This window comes from Ranitomeya imitator, chromosome 1 (assembly GCF_032444005.1).
Source record: "Ranitomeya imitator isolate aRanImi1 chromosome 1, aRanImi1.pri, whole genome shotgun sequence".
Taxonomy (NCBI): domain Eukaryota; kingdom Metazoa; phylum Chordata; class Amphibia; order Anura; family Dendrobatidae; genus Ranitomeya; species Ranitomeya imitator.
The window spans coordinates 2,849,728-2,868,072 of NC_091282.1; the positions used below are offsets into that span (position 1 = coordinate 2,849,728).

Sequence of the window (18,345 nt, forward strand, 5' to 3'; positions counted from 1 at the left end):
CAGGGGGAGGGACCCGGGAGATCGGCTGCAGGGGGAGGGACGCAGAGAGCGGCTGCAGTGGGAGGGACCCAGGAGATCGGCTGCAGTGGGAGGGACCCAGGAGATCGGCTGCAGGGGGAGGGACGCAGAGAGCGGCTGCAGTGGGCGGGACCCGGGAGATCGGCTGCAGGGGGCGGGACCCGGGAGATCGGCTGCAGGGGGCGGGACCCGGGAGATCGGCTGCAGGGGGCGGGACCCGGGAGATCGGCTGCAGGGGGCGGGACCCAGGAGATCGGCTGCAGGGGGCGGGACCCAGGAGATCGGCTGCAGGGGGAGGGACCCGGGAGATCGGCTGCAGGGGGCGGGACCCAGGAGATCGGCTGCAGGGGGAGGGACCCAGGAGATCGGCTGCAGGGGGAGGGACCCGGGAGATCGGCTGCAGGGGGAGGGACCCGGGAGATCGGCTGCAGGGGGCGGGACCCGGGAGATCGGCTGCAGGGGGGGGGACCCGGGAGATCGGCTGCAGGGGGAGGGACCCGGGAGATCGGCTGCAGGGGGGGGGACCCGGGAGATCGGCTGCAGGGGGAGGGACCCAGGAGATCGGCTGCAGGGGGAGGGACCCGGGAGATCGGCTGCAGGGGGAGGGACGCAGAGAGCGGCTGCAGTGGGCGCCTCCGGCCGGCAGGGGCCGCTCCTCCCTCGTCCGTCTCCCTCCAGGATCCAGCGTCTCTGATGACAGCGCGAGAGAAGAAACGGATCACGTGCTCCAGAAGTCACCAAAGGAAGAGCCACAACACCGTAATCAGGGCGTGGCCACAGGCGGCGGACACCGAGACTACCGGAAGTGACCGGTGCGTACTGACCGACGCCGCACACATCACCTGCATAAGTAATCTCCCCCGTATAGTGTGTGGTATATCCCGACCTCCCCCATAAGTAATCACCCCCGTATAGTGTGTGGTATATCCCGACCTGCCCCATAAGTAATCACCCCCGTATAGTGTGTGGTATATCCCGACCTCCCCCATAAGTAATCACCCCCCCCCGTATAGTGTGTGGTATATCCCGACCTCCCCCATAAGTAATCACCCCCCGTATAGTGTGTGGTATATCCCGACCTCCCCCATAAGTAATCACCCCCGTATAGTGTGTGGTATATCCCGACCTGCCCCATAAGTAATCACCCCCGTATAGTGTGTGGTATATCCCGACCTCCCCCATAAGTAATCACCCCCCCCCGTATAGTGTGTGGTATATCCCGACCTCCCCCATAAGTAATCACCCCCCGTATAGTGTGTGGTATATCCCGACCTCCCCCATAAGTAATCACCCCCCGTATAGTGTGTGGTATATCCCGACCTCCCCATAAGTAATCACCCCCCCCCTATAGTGTGTGGTATATCCCGACCTCCCCATAAGTAATCACCCCCCATATAGTGTGTGGTATATCCCGACCTCCCCCATAAGTAATCACCCCCCGTATAGTGTGTGGTATATCCCGACCTCCCCATAAGTAATCACCCCCCATATAGTGTGTGGTATATCCCGACCTCCCCCATAAGTAATCACCCCCCGTATAGTGTGTGGTATATCCCGACCTCCCCCATAAGTAATCACCCCCCATATAGTGTGTGGTATATCCCGACCTCCCCCATAAGTAATCACCCCCCGTATAGTGTGTGGTATATCCCGACCTCCCCATAAGTAATCACCCCCGTATAGTGTGTGGTATATCCCGACCTCCCCCATAAGTAATCACCCCCCATATAGTGTGTGGTATATCCCGACCTCCCCCATAAGTAATCACCCCCCATATAGTGTGTGGTATATCCCGACCTCCCCCATAAGTAATCACCCCCCATATAGTGTGTGGTATATCCCGACCTCCCCCATAAGTAATCACCCCCCGTATAGTGTGTGGTACATCCCGACCTCCCCCATAAGTAATCACCCCCCATATAGTGTGTGGTATATCCCGACCTCCCCCATAAGTAATCACCCCCCATATAGTGTGTGGTATATCCCGACCTCCCCCATAAGTAATCACCCCCCGTATAGTGTGTGGTATATCCCGACCTCCCCATAAGTAATCACCCCCGTATAGTGTGTGGTATATCCCGACCTCCCCATAAGTAATCACCCCCCGTATAGTGTGTGGTATATCCCGACCTCCCCATAAGTAATCACCCCCCTATAGTGTGTGGTATATCCCGACCTCCCCATAAGTAATCACCCCCCGTATAGTGTGTGGTATATCCCGACCTCCCCATAAGTAATCACCCCCCGTATAGTGTGTGGTATATCCTGACCTCTCCATAAGTAATCACCCCCCGTATAGTGTGTGGTATATCCCGACCTCCCCATAAGTAATCACCCCCGTATAGTGTGTGGTATATCCCGACCTCCCCCATAAGTAATCACCCCCGTATAGTGTGTGGTATATCCCGACCTCCCCCATAAGTAATCACCCCCGTATAGTGTGTGGTATATCCCGACCTCCCCATAAGTAATCACCCCCATATAGTGTGTGGTATATCCCGACCTCCCCATAAGTAATCACCCCCCTATAGTGTGTGGTATATCCCGACCTCCCCCATAAGTAATCACCCCCCTATAGTGTGTGGTATATCCCGACCTCCCCATAAGTAATCACCCCCCGTATAGTGTGTGGTATATCCCGACCTCCCCATAAGTAATCACCCCCGTATAGTGTGTGGTATATCCCGACCTCCCCATAAGTAATCACCCCCCGTATAGTGTGTGGTATATCCCGACCTCCCCCATAAGTAATCATCCCCCGTATAGTGTGTGGTATATCCCGACCTCCCAATAAGTAATCACCCCCCGTATAGTGTGTGGTACATCCCGACCTCCCCATAAGTAATCACCCCCCGTATAGTGTGTGGTATATCCCGACCTCCCCATAAGTAATCACCCCCGTATAGTGTGTGGTATATCCCGACCTCCCAATAAGTAATCACCCCCCGTATAGTGTGTGGTATATCCCGACCTCCCCCATAAGTAATCACCCCCCGTATAGTGTGTGGTATATCCCGACCTCCCCATAAGTAATCACCCCCCATATAGTGTGTGGTATATCCCGACCTCCCCCATAAGTAATCACCCCCCGTATAGTGTGTGGTATATCCCGACCTCCCCCATAAGTAATCATCCCCCGTATAGTGTGTGGTATATCCCGACCTCCCCATAAGTAATCACCCCCCGTATAGTGTGTGGTATATCCCGACCTCCCCCATAAGTAATCATCCCCCGTATAGTGTGTGGTATATCCCGACCTCCCAATAAGTAATCACCCCCCGTATAGTGTGTGGTATATCCCGACCTCCCCCATAAGTAATCACCCCCCGTATAGTGTGTGGTATATCCCGACCTCCCCATAAGTAATCACCCCCGTATAGTGTGTGGTATATCCCGACCTCCCCATAAGTAATCACCCCCCTATAGTGTGTGGTATATCCCGACCTCCCCATAAGTAATCACCCCCCGTATAGTGTGTGGTATATCCCGACCTCCCCATAAGTAATCACCCCCCGTATAGTGTGTGGTATATCCCGACCTCCCCCATAAGTAATCACCCCCCGTATAGTGTGTGGTATATCCCGACCTCCCCATAAGTAATCACCCCCGTATAGTGTATGGTATATCCCGACCTCCCCATAAGTAATCACCCCCCGTATAGTGTGTGGTATATCCCGACCTCCCCCATAAGTAATCACCCCCCGTATAGTGTGTGGTATATCCCGACCTCCCCATAAGTAATCACCCCCCGTATAGTGTGTGGTATATCCCGACCTCCCCATAAGTAATCACCCCCCTATAGTGTGTGGTATATCCCGACCTCCCCATAAGTAATCACCCCCCGTATAGTGTGTGGTATATCCCGACCTCCCCCATAAGTAATCACCCCCCGTATAGTGTGTGGTATATCCCGACCTCCCCATAAGTAATCACTCCCCGTATAGTGTGTGGTATATCCCGACCTCCCCATAAGTAATCACCCCCCGTATAGTGTGTGGTATATCCCGACCTCCCCATAAGTAATCACCCCCCGTATAGTGTGTGGTATATCCCGACCTCCCCATAAGTAATCACCCCCCGTATAGTGTGTGGTATATCCCGACCTCCCCATAAGTAATCACCCCCCGTATAGTGTGTGGTATATCCCGACCTCCCCATAAGTAATCACCCCCCTATAGTGTGTGGTATATCCCGACCTCCCCCATAAGTAATCACCCCCGTATAGTGTGTGGTATATCCCGACCTCCCCCATAAGTAATCACCCCCCGTATAGTGTGTGGTATATCCCGACCTCCCCATAAGTAATCACCCCCCTATAGTGTGTGGTATATCCCGACCTCCCCATAAGTAATCACCCCCGTATAGTGTGTGGTATATCCCGACCTCCCCATAAGTAATCACCCCCGTATAGTGTGTGGTATATCCCGACCTCCCCCATAAGTAATCACCCCCCGTATAGTGTGTGGTATATCCCGACCTCCCCATAAGTAATCACCCCCCTATAGTGTGTGGTATATCCCGACCTCCCCATAAGTAATCACTCCCCGTATAGTGTGTGGTATATCCCGACCTCCCCATAAGTAATCACCCCCCGTATAGTGTGTGGTATATCCCGACCTCCCCATAAGTAATCACCCCCCGTATAGTGTGTGGTATATCCCGACCTCCCCATAAGTAATCACCCCCCGTATAGTGTGTGGTATATCCCGACCTCCCCATAAGTAATCACCCCCCTATAGTGTGTGGTATATCCCGACCTCCCCCATAAGTAATCACCCCCGTATAGTGTGTGGTATATCCCGACCTCCCCCATAAGTAATCACCCCCCGTATAGTGTGTGGTATATCCCGACCTCCCCATAAGTAATCACCCCCCTATAGTGTGTGGTATATCCCGACCTCCCCATAAGTAATCACCCCCGTATAGTGTGTGGTATATCCCGACCTCCCCCATAAGTAATCACCCCCGTATAGTGTGTGGTATATCCCGACCTCCCCCATAAGTAATCACCCCCCGTATAGTGTGTGGTATATCCCGACCTCCCCATAAGTAATCACCCCCCTATAGTGTGTGGTATATCCCGACCTCCCCATAAGTAATCACTCCCCGTATAGTGTGTGGTATATCCCGACCTCCCCATAAGTAATCACCCCCCCGTATAGTGTGTGGTATATCCCGACCTCCCCATAAGTAATCACCCCCCGTATAGTGTGTGGTATATCCCGACCTCCCCCATAAGTAATCACCCCCCGTATAGTGTGTGGTATATCCCGACCTCCCCATAAGTAATCACCCCCCGTATAGTGTGTGGTATATCCCGACCTCCCCATAAGTAATCACCCCCGTATAGTGTGTGGTACATCCCGACCTCCCCATAAGTAATCACCCCCCCGTATAGTGTGTGGTATATCCCGACCTCCCCCATAAGTAATCACCCCCCGTATAGTGTGTGGTATATCCCGACCTCCCCATAAGTAATCACCCCCGTATAGTGTGTGGTATATCCCGACCTCCCCCATAAGTAATCACCCCCCTATAGTGTGTGGTATATCCCGACCTCCCCCATAAGTAATCACCCCCCGTATAGTGTGTGGTATATCCCGACCTCCCCATAAGTAATCACCCCCCTATAGTGTGTGGTATATCCCGACCTCCCCATAAGTAATCACCCCCCGTATAGTGTGTGGTATATCCCGACCTCCCCATAAGTAATCACCCCCGTATAGTGTGTGGTATATCCCGACCTCCCCATAAGTAATCACCCCCCTATAGTGTGTGGTATATCCCGACCTCCCCATAATTAATCACCCCCGTATAGTGTGTGGTATATCCCGACCTCCCCATAAGTAATCACCCCCCTATAGTGTGTGGTATATCCCGACCTCCCCCATAAGTAATCACCCCCGTATAGTGTGTGGTATATCCCGACCTCCCCCATAAGTAATCACCCCCGTATAGTGTGTGGTATATCCCGACCTCCCCATAAGTAATCACCCCCCGTATAGTGTGTGGTATATCCCGACCTCCCCATAAGTAATCACCCCCCGTATAGTGTGTGGTATATCCCAACCTCCCCCATAAGTAATCACCCCCCCGTATAGTGTGTGGTATATCCCGACCTCCCCATAAGTAATCACCCCCCTATAGTGTGTGGTATATCCCGACCTCCCCCATAAGTAATCACCCCCGTATAGTGTGTGGTATATCCCGACCTCCCCCATAAGTAATCACCCCCGTATAGTGTGTGGTATATCCCGACCTCCCCATAAGTAATCACCCCCCGTATAGTGTGTGGTATATCCCGACCTCCCCATAAGTAATCACCCCCCGTATAGTGTGTGGTATATCCCAACCTCCCCCATAAGTAATCTCCCCCCGTATAGTGTGTGGTATATCCCGACCTCTCCCATAAGTAATCACCCCCGTATAGTGTGTGGTATATCCCGACCTCCCCCATAAGTAATCACCCCCCGTATAGTGTGTGGTATATCCCGACCTCCCCATAAGTAATCACCCCCCGTATAGTGTGTGGTATATCCCGACCTCCCCCATAAGTAATCACCCCCGTATAGTGTGTGGTATATCCCGACCTCCCCATAAGTAATCACCCCCCGTATAGTGTGTGGTATATCCCGACCTCCCCCATAAGTAATCACCCCCGTATAGTGTGTGGTATATCCCGACCTCCCCATAAGTAATCACCCCCGTATAGTGTGTGGTATATCCCGACCTCCCCATAAGTAATCACCCCCGTATAGTGTGTGGTATATCCCGACCTCCCCCATAAGTAATCACCCCCCCCTATAGTGTGTGGTATATCCCGACCTCCCCCATAAGTAATCACCCCCGTATAGTGTGTGGTATATCCCGACCTCCCCCATAAGTAATCACCCCCGTATAGTGTGTGGTATATCCCGACCTCCCCATAAGTAATCACCCCCGTATAGTATGTGGTATATCCCGACCTCCCCCATAAGTAATCACCCCCCGTATAGTGTGTGGTATATCCCGACCTCCCCCATAAGTAATCACCCCCGTATAGTGTGTGGTATATCCCGACCTCCCCATAAGTAATCACCCCCGTATAGTGTGTGGTATATCCCGACCTCCCCATAAGTAATCACCCCCGTATAGTGTGTGGTATATCCCGACCTCCCCCATAAGTAATCACCCCCCCTATAGTGTGTGGTATATCCCGACCTCCCCCATAAGTAATCACCCCCCGTATAGTGTGTGGTATATCCCGACCTCCCCCATAAGTAATCACCGCCCGTATAGTGTGTGGTATATCCCGACCTCCCCATAAGTAATCACCCCCGTATAGTGTGTGGTATATCCCGACCTCCCCCATAAGTAATCACCCCCCGTATAGTGTGTGGTATATCCCGACCTCCCCCATAAGTAATCACCGCCCGTATAGTGTGTGGTATATCCCGACCTCCCCCATAAGTATTCACCCCCCCTATAGTGTGTGGTATATCCCGACCTCCCCATAAGTAATCACCCCCCGTATAGTGTGTGGTATATCCCGACCTCCCCATAAGTAATCACCCCCGTATAGTGTGTGGTACATCCCGACCTCCCCATAAGTAATCACCCCCCCGTATAGTGTGTGGTATATCCCGACCTCCCCATAAGTAATCACCCCCCGTATAGTGTGTGGTATATCCCGACCTCCCCCATAAGTAATCACCCCCCGTATAGTGTGTGGTATATCCTGACCTCCCCCATAAGTAATCACCTCCCGTATAGTGTATGGTATATCCCGACCTCCCCATAAGTAATCACCCCCCGTATAGTGTGTGGTATATCCCGACCTCCCCCATAAGTAATCACCCCCGTATAGTGTGTGGTATATCCCGACCTCCCCATAAGTAATCATCCCCCGTATAGTGTGTGGTATATCCCGACCTCCCCATAAGTAATCACCCCCGTATAGTGTATGGTATATCCCGACCTCCCCATAAGTAATCACCCCCGTATAGTGTGTGGTATATCCCGACCTCCCCCATAAGTAATCACCCCCCCGTATAGTGTGTGGTATATCCCGACCTCCCCATAAGTAATCACCCCCCGTATAGTGTGTGGTATATCCCGACCTCCCCCATAAGTAATCACCCCCTTATAGTGTGTGGTATATCCCGACCTCCCCCATAAGTAATCACCCCCGTATAGTGTGTGGTATATCCCAACCTCCCCCATAAGTAATCACCCCCCGTATAGTGTGTGGTATATCCCAACCTCCCCCATAAGTAATCACCCCCGTATAGTGTGTGGTATATCCCGACCTCCCCATAATTAATCACCCCCGTATAGTGTGTGGTATATCCCGACCTCCCCATAAGTAATCACCCCCGTATAGTGTATGGTATATCCCGACCTCCCCCATAAGTAATCACCCCCCGTATAGTGTGTGGTATATCCCGACCTCCCCCATAAGTAATCTCCCCCTTTATAGTGTGTGGTATATCCCGACCTCCCCCATAAGTAATCTCCCCCTTTATAGTGTGTGGTATATCCCGACCTCTCCATAAGTAATCACCCCCTTTATAGTGTGTGGTATATCCCGACCTCCCCCATAAGTAATCTCCCCCTTTATAGTGTGTGGTATATCCCGACCTCTCCATAAGTAATCACCCCCCGTATAGTGTGTGGTATATCCCGACCTCTCCCATAAGTAATCACCCCCGTATAGTGTATGGTATATCCCGACCTCCCCATAAGTAATCACCCCCCGTATAGTGTGTGGTATATCCCGACCTCCCCCATAAGTAATCTCCCCCGTATAGTGTGTGGTATATCCCGACCTCTCCATAAGTAATCACCCCCCGTATAGTGTGTGGTATATCCCGACCTCCCCCATAAGTAATCACCCCCCGTATAGTGTGTGGTATATCCCGACCTCCCCCATAAGTAATCACCCCCCGTATAGTGTGTGGTATATCCCGACCTCCCCCATATGTAATGTCCCCCGTATAGTGTGTGGTATATCCCGACCTCTCCATAAGTAATCACCCCCCGTATAGTGTGTGGTATATCCCGACCTCCCCCATAAGTAATCACCCCCCGTGTAGTGTGTGGTATATCCCGACCTCCCCCATAAGTAATCTCCCCCCGTATAGTGTGTGGTATATCCCGACCTCCCCATAAGTAATCACCCCCGTATAGTGTGTGGTATATCCCGACCTTCCCATAAGTAATCACCCCCCGTATAGTGTGTGGTATATCCCGACCTCCCCCATAAGTAATCACCCCCCGTATAGTGTGTGGTATATCCCGACCTCTCCATAAGTAATCACCCCCGTATAGTGTGTGGTACATCCCGACCTCCCCATAAGTAATCACCCCCCCGTATAGTGTGTGGTATATCCCGACCTCCCCATAAGTAATCACCCCCCGTATAGTGTGTGGTATATCCCGACCTCCCCCATAAGTAATCACCCCCCGTATAGTGTGTGGTATATCCTGACCTCCCCCATAAGTAATCACCCCCCGTATAGTGTGTGGTATATCCCGACCTCCCCATAAGTAATCACCCCCCGTATAGTGTGTGGTATATCCTGACCTCTCCATAAGTAATCACCCCTGTATCGTGTGTGGTATATCCCGACCTCCCCTGTTGTGAATTCTGTGGTCAGGCTCCCTCCTGTGGTCATGAGTGGTACTTCGGCTGGTTCTGTCTATGAGCTTCCTCTGGTGGATGTGAGTGGGGCTGCGGCTTCTGAGTTTCCTTCCTCAGGTGATGAGGTTAAGTCGTTAGGTGCTGCTCTATTTAACTCCACCTAGTGCTTTGCTCCTGGCCTCCAGTCAATGTTCTAGTATTGGTCTTGCTTTCTCCTGGATCGTTCCTGTGGCCTGTCTATCCTACATAAGCTAAGTTCTGCTTGTGTTACTTTTTGTTGCTATATTTTCTGTCCAGCTTGCTATATTGGTTTTTCTTGCTTGCTGGAAGCTCTGAGACGCAGAGGGAGCACCTCCGTACCGTTAGTCGGTGCGGAGGGTCTTTTTGCCCCTCTGCGTGGATGTTTGTAGGTTTTTGTGCTGACTGCAAAGCTATCTTTCCTATCCTCGGTCTATTCAGTAAGTCGGGCCTCTCTTTGCTAAATCTATTTCATCTCTGTGTTTGTATTTCATCTTTACTCACAGTCATTATATGTGGGGGGCTGCCTTTTCCTTTGGGGAATTTCTCTGAGGCAAGGTAGGCTTATTTTCCTATCTTCAGGGCTAGCTAGTTTCTCAGGCTGTGCCGAGTTGCATAGGGAGCGTTAGGCGCAATCCACGGCTACCTCTGGTGTGGTGTGATAGGATTAGGGATTGCGGTCAGCAGAGTTCCCACGTCTCAGAGCTCGTCCTATGTTTTGTGGTTTTTGTCAGGTCACCTTGTGTGCTCTGAACTTCAATGTCCATTGTGTTTCTGAATCACCTGTTCATAACAGCCAAAAGTACTAATGCTTCTCAATAGAGGGAAAAGAGAAGTTCTGAGACCATTTTGTTTTCTCTGCACTGTGTTTTGTCTTTTTTTTCCCCTAGACATTTGGGTGGTTCAGGACACAGGTGTAGTGATGGACATTAGAAGTCTGTCTTCATGTGTGTATAATCTCACTATAAGTGTACAGAATATTCAAGACTATGTGGTTCAGAATTCTATGTTAGAGCCAAGAATTCCTATTCCTGATTTGTTTTCTGGAGATAGAGCTAAGTTTCTGAGTTTTAAGAATAATTGCAAACTGTTTCTGGCTTTGAAACCTCGCTCCTCTGGTGACCCAGTTCAACAAGTTAAGATAATTATTTCTTTATTACGTGGTGACCTTCAAGACTGGGCATTTTCTCTTTCGTCAGGAGATCCTGCATTATGTAATATTGATGCATTTTTCCTGGCGCTCGGATTGCTGTACGATGAGCCTAATTCTGTGGATCAGGCAGAGAAAAATTTGCTGGCTCTGTGTCAGGGTCAGGATGAGATAGAGGTATATTGTCAGAAGTTTAGGAAGTGGTCTGTGCTCACTCAATGGAATGAATGTGCGCTGGCAGCAATTTTCAGAGAAGGTCTCTCTGAAGCCCTTAAGGATGTCATGGTGGGGTTTCCCATGCCTGCTGGTCTGAATGAGTCTATGTCTTTGGCCATTCAGATCGGTCGACGGTTGCATGAGCGTAAAACTGTGCACCATTTGGCGGTATTATCTGAGCATAGACCTGAGCCTATGCAATGTGATAGGACTTTGACCAGAGCTGAACGGCAAGAACACAGACGTCGGAATGGGCTGTGTTTTTACTGTGGTGATTCCACTCATGCTATCTCTGATTGTCCTAAGCGCACTAAGCGGTTCGCTAAGTCTGCCACCATTGGTACGGTACAGTCGAAATTTCTTTTGTCCGTTACTTTGATCTGCTCTTTGTCATCCTATTCTGTCATGGCATTTGTGGATTCAGGCGCTGCTCTGAATTTGATGGACTTGGAATATGCTAAGCGTTGTGGATTTTTCTTGGAGCCTTTGCGGTGTCCTATTCCATTGAGAGGAATTGATGCTACGCCTTTGGCCAAGAATAAGCCTCAGTACTGGACCCAGCTGACCATGTGCATGGCTCCTGCGTATCAGGAGGATATTCGCTTTTTGGTGTTGCATAATCTGCATGATGTGGTCGTGTTGGGGTTGCCATGGCTACAAGTACATAACCCAGTATTGGAATGGAAATCAATATCTGTGTCCAGCTGGGGTTGTCAGGGGGTACATGGTGATGTTCCATTTCTGTCTATTTCATCATCCACCCCTTCTGAGGTCCCAGAGTTCTTGTCGGATTACCGGGATGTATTTGATGAGCCCAAGTCCAGTGCCCTACCTCCGCATAGGGATTGTGATTGTGCTATCGATTTGATTCCTGGTAGTAAGTTTCCTAAAGGTCGACTGTTTAATTTATCTGTGCCTGAGCACACCGCTATGCGGAGCTACGTAAAAGAATCCTTGGAGAAGGGTCATATTCGCCCATCATCATCGCCATTGGGAGCAGGGTTCTTTTTTGTGGCCAAGAAGGATGGTTCGCTGAGACCTTGTATTGATTACCGCCTTCTAAATAAAATCACGGTCAAATTTCAGTACCCCTTGCCGCTGCTGTCTGATTTGTTTGCTCGGATTAAGGGGGCTAGTTGGTTCACCAAGATAGATCTTCGTGGTGCGTATAATCTTGTGCGTATTAAACGGGGCGATGAATGGAAAACAGCATTTAATACGCCCGAGGGCCATTTTGAGTACCTGGTTATGCCATTCGGGCTTTCCAATGCTCCATCAGTATTTCAGTCCTTTATGCATGACATCTTCCGAGAGTACCTGGATAAATTCCTGATTGTATACTTGGATGATATTTTGGTCTTCTCGGATGATTGGGAGTCTCATGTGAAGCAGGTCAGAATGGTGTTCCAGGTTCTGCGTGCGAATTCTTTGTTTGTGAAGGGGTCAAAGTGTCTCTTTGGTGTTCAGAAGGTTTCATTTTTGGGGTTCATTTTTTCCCCTTCTACTATCGAGATGGACCCTGTTAAAGTTCAGGCCATTTATGATTGGACTCAGCCGTCATCTCTGAAGAGTCTGCAAAAGTTCCTGGGCTTTGCTAATTTTTATCGTCGCTTCATCAGTAATTTTTCTAGTATTGCTAAACCGTTGACTGAGTTAACCAAGAAGGGTGCTGATGTGGTCAATTGGTCTTCTGCTGCTGTGGAAGCTTTTCAAGAGTTGAAGCGTCGTTTTTCTTCTGCCCCTGTGTTGTGTCAACCAGATGTTTTGCTCCCGTTCCAGGTCGAGGTTGATGCTTCTGAGATTGGAGCAGGGGCTGTTTTGTCGCAAAGAAGTTGTGATGGCTCGGTGATGAAACCATGCGCCTTCTTTTCCCAGGAAGTTTTCGCCTGCTGAGCGTAATTATGATGTTGGCAATCGAGAGTTGCTGGCCATGAAGTGGGCATTCGAGGAGTGGCGTCATTGGCTTGAAGGAGCTAAGCATCGCGTGGTGGTCTTGACTGATCACAAGAACTTGACTTATCTCGAGTCTGCCAAACGGTTGAATCCTAGACAGGCTCGTTGGTCGCTGTTTTTCTCCCGTTTTGACTTTGTGGTTTCGTACCTTCCGGGCTCTAAAAATGTGAAGGTGGATGCCCTGTCTAGGAGTTTTGTGCCCGACTCTCCGGGTTTGTCTGAGCCGGCGGGTATTCTCAAAGAGGGGGTAATTTTGTCTGCCATCTCCCCTGATTTGCGGCGGGTGCTGCAAAAATTTCAGGCTAATAGACCTTACCGTTGCCCAGCGGAGAAACTGTTTGTCCCTGATACATGGACGAGTAGAGTTATCTCTGAGGTTCATTGTTCGGTGTTGGCTGGTCATCCTGGAATCTTTGGTACCAGAGATTTGGTGGCTAGATCCTTTTGGTGGCCGTCTCTGTCGCGGGATGTGCGTTCGTTTGTGCAGTCCTGTGGGATTTGTGCTCGGGCTAAGCCCTGCTGTTCTCGTGCCAGTGGGTTGCTTTTGCCCTTGCCAGTCCCGAAGAGGCCCTGGACACATATCTCTATGGATTTTATTTCGGATCTCCCCGTCTCTCAAAAAATGTCGGTCATTTGGGTTGTTTGTGATCGCTTCTCTAAGATGGTCCATTTGGTACCCTTGTCTAAATTGCCTTCCTCCTCTGATTTGGTACCATTGTTCTTCCAGCATGTGGTTCGTTTACATGGCATTCCGGAGAACATCGTTTCTGACAGAGGTTCCCAGTTTGTTTCGAGGTTTTGGCGAGCCTTTTGTGCTAGGATGGGCATTGACTTGTCTTTTTCCTCGGCTTTCCATCCTCAGACAAATGGCCAGACTGAACGAACCAATCAGACCTTGGAAACATATTTGAGATGCTTTGTTTCTGCTGATCAGGATGATTGGGTGTCCTTTTTGCCTTTGGCTGAGTTCGCCCTTAATAATCGGGCCAGCTTGGCTACTTTAGTTTCGCCGTTTTTCTGTAATTCTGGTTTCCATCCTCGTTTCTCTTCAGGGCAGGTTGAGTCTTCTGACTGTCCTGGTGTGGATACTGTGGTGGATAGGTTGCAGCAGATTTGGACTCATGTGGTGGACAATTTGACATTGTCTCAGGAGAAGGCTCAACGTTTCGCTAACCGCAGGCGCTGTGTGGGTCCCCGACTTCGTGTTGGGGATTTGGTTTGGTTGTCATCTAGTTATATTCCTATGAAAGTTTCCTCTCCTAAGTTTAAGCCTCGTTTTATTGGTCCGTATAGGATTTCTGAGGTTCTTAATCCTGTGTCTTTTCGTTTGACCCTTCCAGCTTCTTTTTCCATCCATAACGTATTCCATAGGTCATTGTTGCGGAGATACGTGGCACCTGTGGTTCCATCCGTTGATCCTCCTGCCCCGGTGTTGGTTGAGGGGGAGTTGGAGTATATAGTGGAGAAGATTTTGGATTCTCGTATTTCGAGACGGAAACTCCAGTACCTGGTTAAGTGGAAGGGTTATGATCAGGAAGATAATTCCTGGGTCTTTGCCTCTGATGTTCATGCTGCCGATCTGGTTCGTGTCTTTCATTTGGCTCATCCTGGTCGGCCTGGGGGCTCTGGTGAGGGTTCGGTGACCCCTCCTCAAGGGGGGGTACTGTTGTGAATTCTGTGGTCAAGCTCCCTCCTGTGGTCATGAGTGGTACTTCGGCTGGTTCTGTCTATGAGCTTCCTCTGGTGGATGTGAGTGGGGCTGCGGCTTCTGAGTTTCCTTCCTCAGGTGACGAGGTTAAGTCGTTAGGTGCTGCTCTATTTAACTCCACCTAGTTCTTTGTTCCTGGCCTCCAGTCAATGTTCCAGTATTGGTCTTGCTTTCTCCTGGATCGTTCTTGTGGCCTGTCTGCCCTGCATAAGCTAAGTTTTGCTTGTGTTACTTTTGTTCACTATATTTTTTGTCCAGCTTGCTATATTGGTTTTTCTTGCTTGCTGGAAGCTCTGAGACGCAGAGGGAGCACCTCCGTACCGTTAGTCGGTGCGGAGGGTCTTTTTGCCCCCTCTGCGTGGTTGTTTGTAGGTTTTAGTGCTGACCGCAAAGCTATCTTTCCTATCCTCGGTCTATTCAGTAAGTCGGGCCTCACTTTGCTAAAACCTATTTCATCTCTGTGTTTGTATTTTCATCTTAACTCAAAGTCATTATATGTGGGGGGCTGCCTTTTCCTTTGGGGAATTTCTCTGAGGCAAGGTAGGCTTATTTTTCTATCTTCAGGGCTAACTAGTTTCTCAGGCTGTGCCGAGTTGCATAGGGAGCGTTAGGCGCAATCCACGGCTTCCTCTAGTGTGGTTTGATAGGTTTAGGGATTGCGGTCAGTAGAGTTCCCACGTCTCAGAGCTCGTCCTATGTTAGTAACTATCAGGTCACTTTGTGTGCTCTTAACCACTAGGTCCATTGTGGTTCTGAATCACCTGTTCATAACACTCCCCATAAGTAGTGTTCTGGAATCACTGCGTTGAGAAACACGTGATGGTGTCTCCGCGGTGTTGGATGTTTTGGTCTCCCCGAGGCCAATCATCTGTGCCTTTATAGCCTTTTTACTAGGCACTGCTCCTAATAGCCAGATTCCTACTCCACACTGATGAGGGGCAAAAACCCCGAAACAGCTGTCTGTGTATGGATACCATGCTTGGCATAGGTGGCTTTCCTTCATAGGATGCTGCCCTTCCCGTGGTTGTTCCTTCCCGAGGAAAGGCCTGGCTATTCACTGCTTGCGTCGAGAAACACGTGATGGTGTCTCCGCAGCTTCTTTGCATACTCCCCATAAGTAATCACCCCCGTATAGTGTGTGGTATATCCCGACCTCCCCCATAAGTAATCACCCCCGTATAGTGTGGTATATCCCGACCTCTCCATAAGTAATCACCCCCGTATAGTGTGTGGTATATCCCGACCTCCCCCATAAGTAATCACCCCCCGTATAGTGTGTGGTATATCCCGACCTCCCCCATAAGTAATCACCCCCATATAGTGTGTGGTATATCCTGACCTCCCCATAAGTAATCACCCCCCGTATAGTGTGTGGTATATCCCGACCTCTCCATAAGTAATCATTCCCCGTATAGTGTGTGGTATATCCCGACCTCCCCATAAGTAATCACCCCCATATAGTGTGTGGTATATCTCGACCTCCCCATAAGTAATCACCCCCGTATAGTGTGTGGTATATCCCGACCTCCCCATAAGTAATCACCCCCCGTATAGTGTGTGGTATATCCCGACCTCCCCATAAGTAATCACCCCCGTATAGTGTGTGGTATATCCCGACCTCCCCATAAGTAATCACCCCCCATATAGTGTGTGGTATATCCCGACCTCCCCCATAAGTAATCACCCCCCGTATAGTGTGTGGTATATCCCGACCTCCCCATAAGTAATCACCCCCGTATAGTGTGTGGTATATCCCGACCTCCCCCATAAGTAATCACCCCCCTATAGTGTGTGGTATATCCCGACCTCCCCCATAAGTAATCACCCCCCGTATAGTGTGTGGTATATCCCGACCTCCCCATAAGTAATCACCCCCCTATAGTGTGTGGTATATCCCGACCTCCCCATAAGTAATCACCCCCCGTATAGTGTGTGGTATATCCCGACCTCCCCATAAGTAATCACCCCCGTATAGTGTGTGGTATATCCCGACCTCCCCATAAGTAATCACCCCCCTATAGTGTGTGGTATATCCCGACCTCCCCATAATTAATCACCCCCGTATAGTGTGTGGTATATCCCGACCTCCCCATAAGTAATCACCCCCCTATAGTGTGTGGTATATCCCGACCTCCCCCATAAGTAATCACCCCCGTATAGTGTGTGGTATATCCCGACCTCCCCCATAAGTAATCACCCCCGTATAGTGTGTGGTATATCCCGACCTCCCCATAAGTAATCACCCCCCGTATAGTGTGTGGTATATCCCGACCTCCCCATAAGTAATCACCCCCCGTATAGTGTGTGGTATATCCCAACCTCCCCCATAAGTAATCACCCCCCCGTATAGTGTGTGGTATATCCCGACCTCCCCATAAGTAATCACCCCCCTATAGTGTGTGGTATATCCCGACCTCCCCCATAAGTAATCACCCCCGTATAGTGTGTGGTATATCCCGACCTCCCCCATAAGTAATCACCCCCGTATAGTGTGTGGTATATCCCGACCTCCCCATAAGTAATCACCCCCCGTATAGTGTGTGGTATATCCCGACCTCCCCATAAGTAATCACCCCCCGTATAGTGTGTGGTATATCCCAACCTCCCCCATAAGTAATCTCCCCCCGTATAGTGTGTGGTATATCCCGACCTCTCCCATAAGTAATCACCCCCGTATAGTGTGTGGTATATCCCGACCTCCCCCATAAGTAATCACCCCCCGTATAGTGTGTGGTATATCCCGACCTCCCCATAAGTAATCACCCCCCGTATAGTGTGTGGTATATCCCGACCTCCCCCATAAGTAATCACCCCCGTATAGTGTGTGGTATATCCCGACCTCCCCATAAGTAATCACCCCCCGTATAGTGTGTGGTATATCCCGACCTCCCCCATAAGTAATCACCCCCGTATAGTGTGTGGTATATCCCGACCTCCCCATAAGTAATCACCCCCGTATAGTGTGTGGTATATCCCGACCTCCCCATAAGTAATCACCCCCGTATAGTGTGTGGTATATCCCGACCTCCCCCATAAGTAATCACCCCCCCCTATAGTGTGTGGTATATCCCGACCTCCCCCATAAGTAATCACCCCCGTATAGTGTGTGGTATATCCCGACCTCCCCCATAAGTAATCACCCCCGTATAGTGTGTGGTATATCCCGACCTCCCCATAAGTAATCACCCCCGTATAGTATGTGGTATATCCCGACCTCCCCCATAAGTAATCACCCCCCGTATAGTGTGTGGTATATCCCGACCTCCCCCATAAGTAATCACCCCCGTATAGTGTGTGGTATATCCCGACCTCCCCATAAGTAATCACCCCCGTATAGTGTGTGGTATATCCCGACCTCCCCATAAGTAATCACCCCCGTATAGTGTGTGGTATATCCCGACCTCCCCCATAAGTAATCACCCCCCCTATAGTGTGTGGTATATCCCGACCTCCCCCATAAGTAATCACCCCCCGTATAGTGTGTGGTATATCCCGACCTCCCCCATAAGTAATCACCGCCCGTATAGTGTGTGGTATATCCCGACCTCCCCATAAGTAATCACCCCCGTATAGTGTGTGGTATATCCCGACCTCCCCCATAAGTAATCACCCCCCGTATAGTGTGTGGTATATCCCGACCTCCCCCATAAGTAATCACCG

General features: G+C 50.4%; 1 protein-coding gene across 2 annotated transcripts in view; it reads left to right on the forward strand.

Moving 5' to 3' along the window:
• The first annotated feature begins 574 nt into the window (after positions 1-574).
• HINT2 (histidine triad nucleotide binding protein 2) overlaps positions 575-18,345 on the forward strand; it is a 74,020-nt gene continuing 56,249 nt past the window's right edge. The window contains exon 1 of one of the 2 annotated variants that reach the window (XM_069745453.1): positions 575-868. In XM_069745453.1, the coding sequence (XP_069601554.1) occupies positions 712-868 (157 nt within the window). In that variant the 5' untranslated portion in view covers positions 575-711. The remainder of the gene's footprint in view (positions 869-18,345) is intronic. The other variant, XM_069745448.1, reaches the window with a different exon arrangement.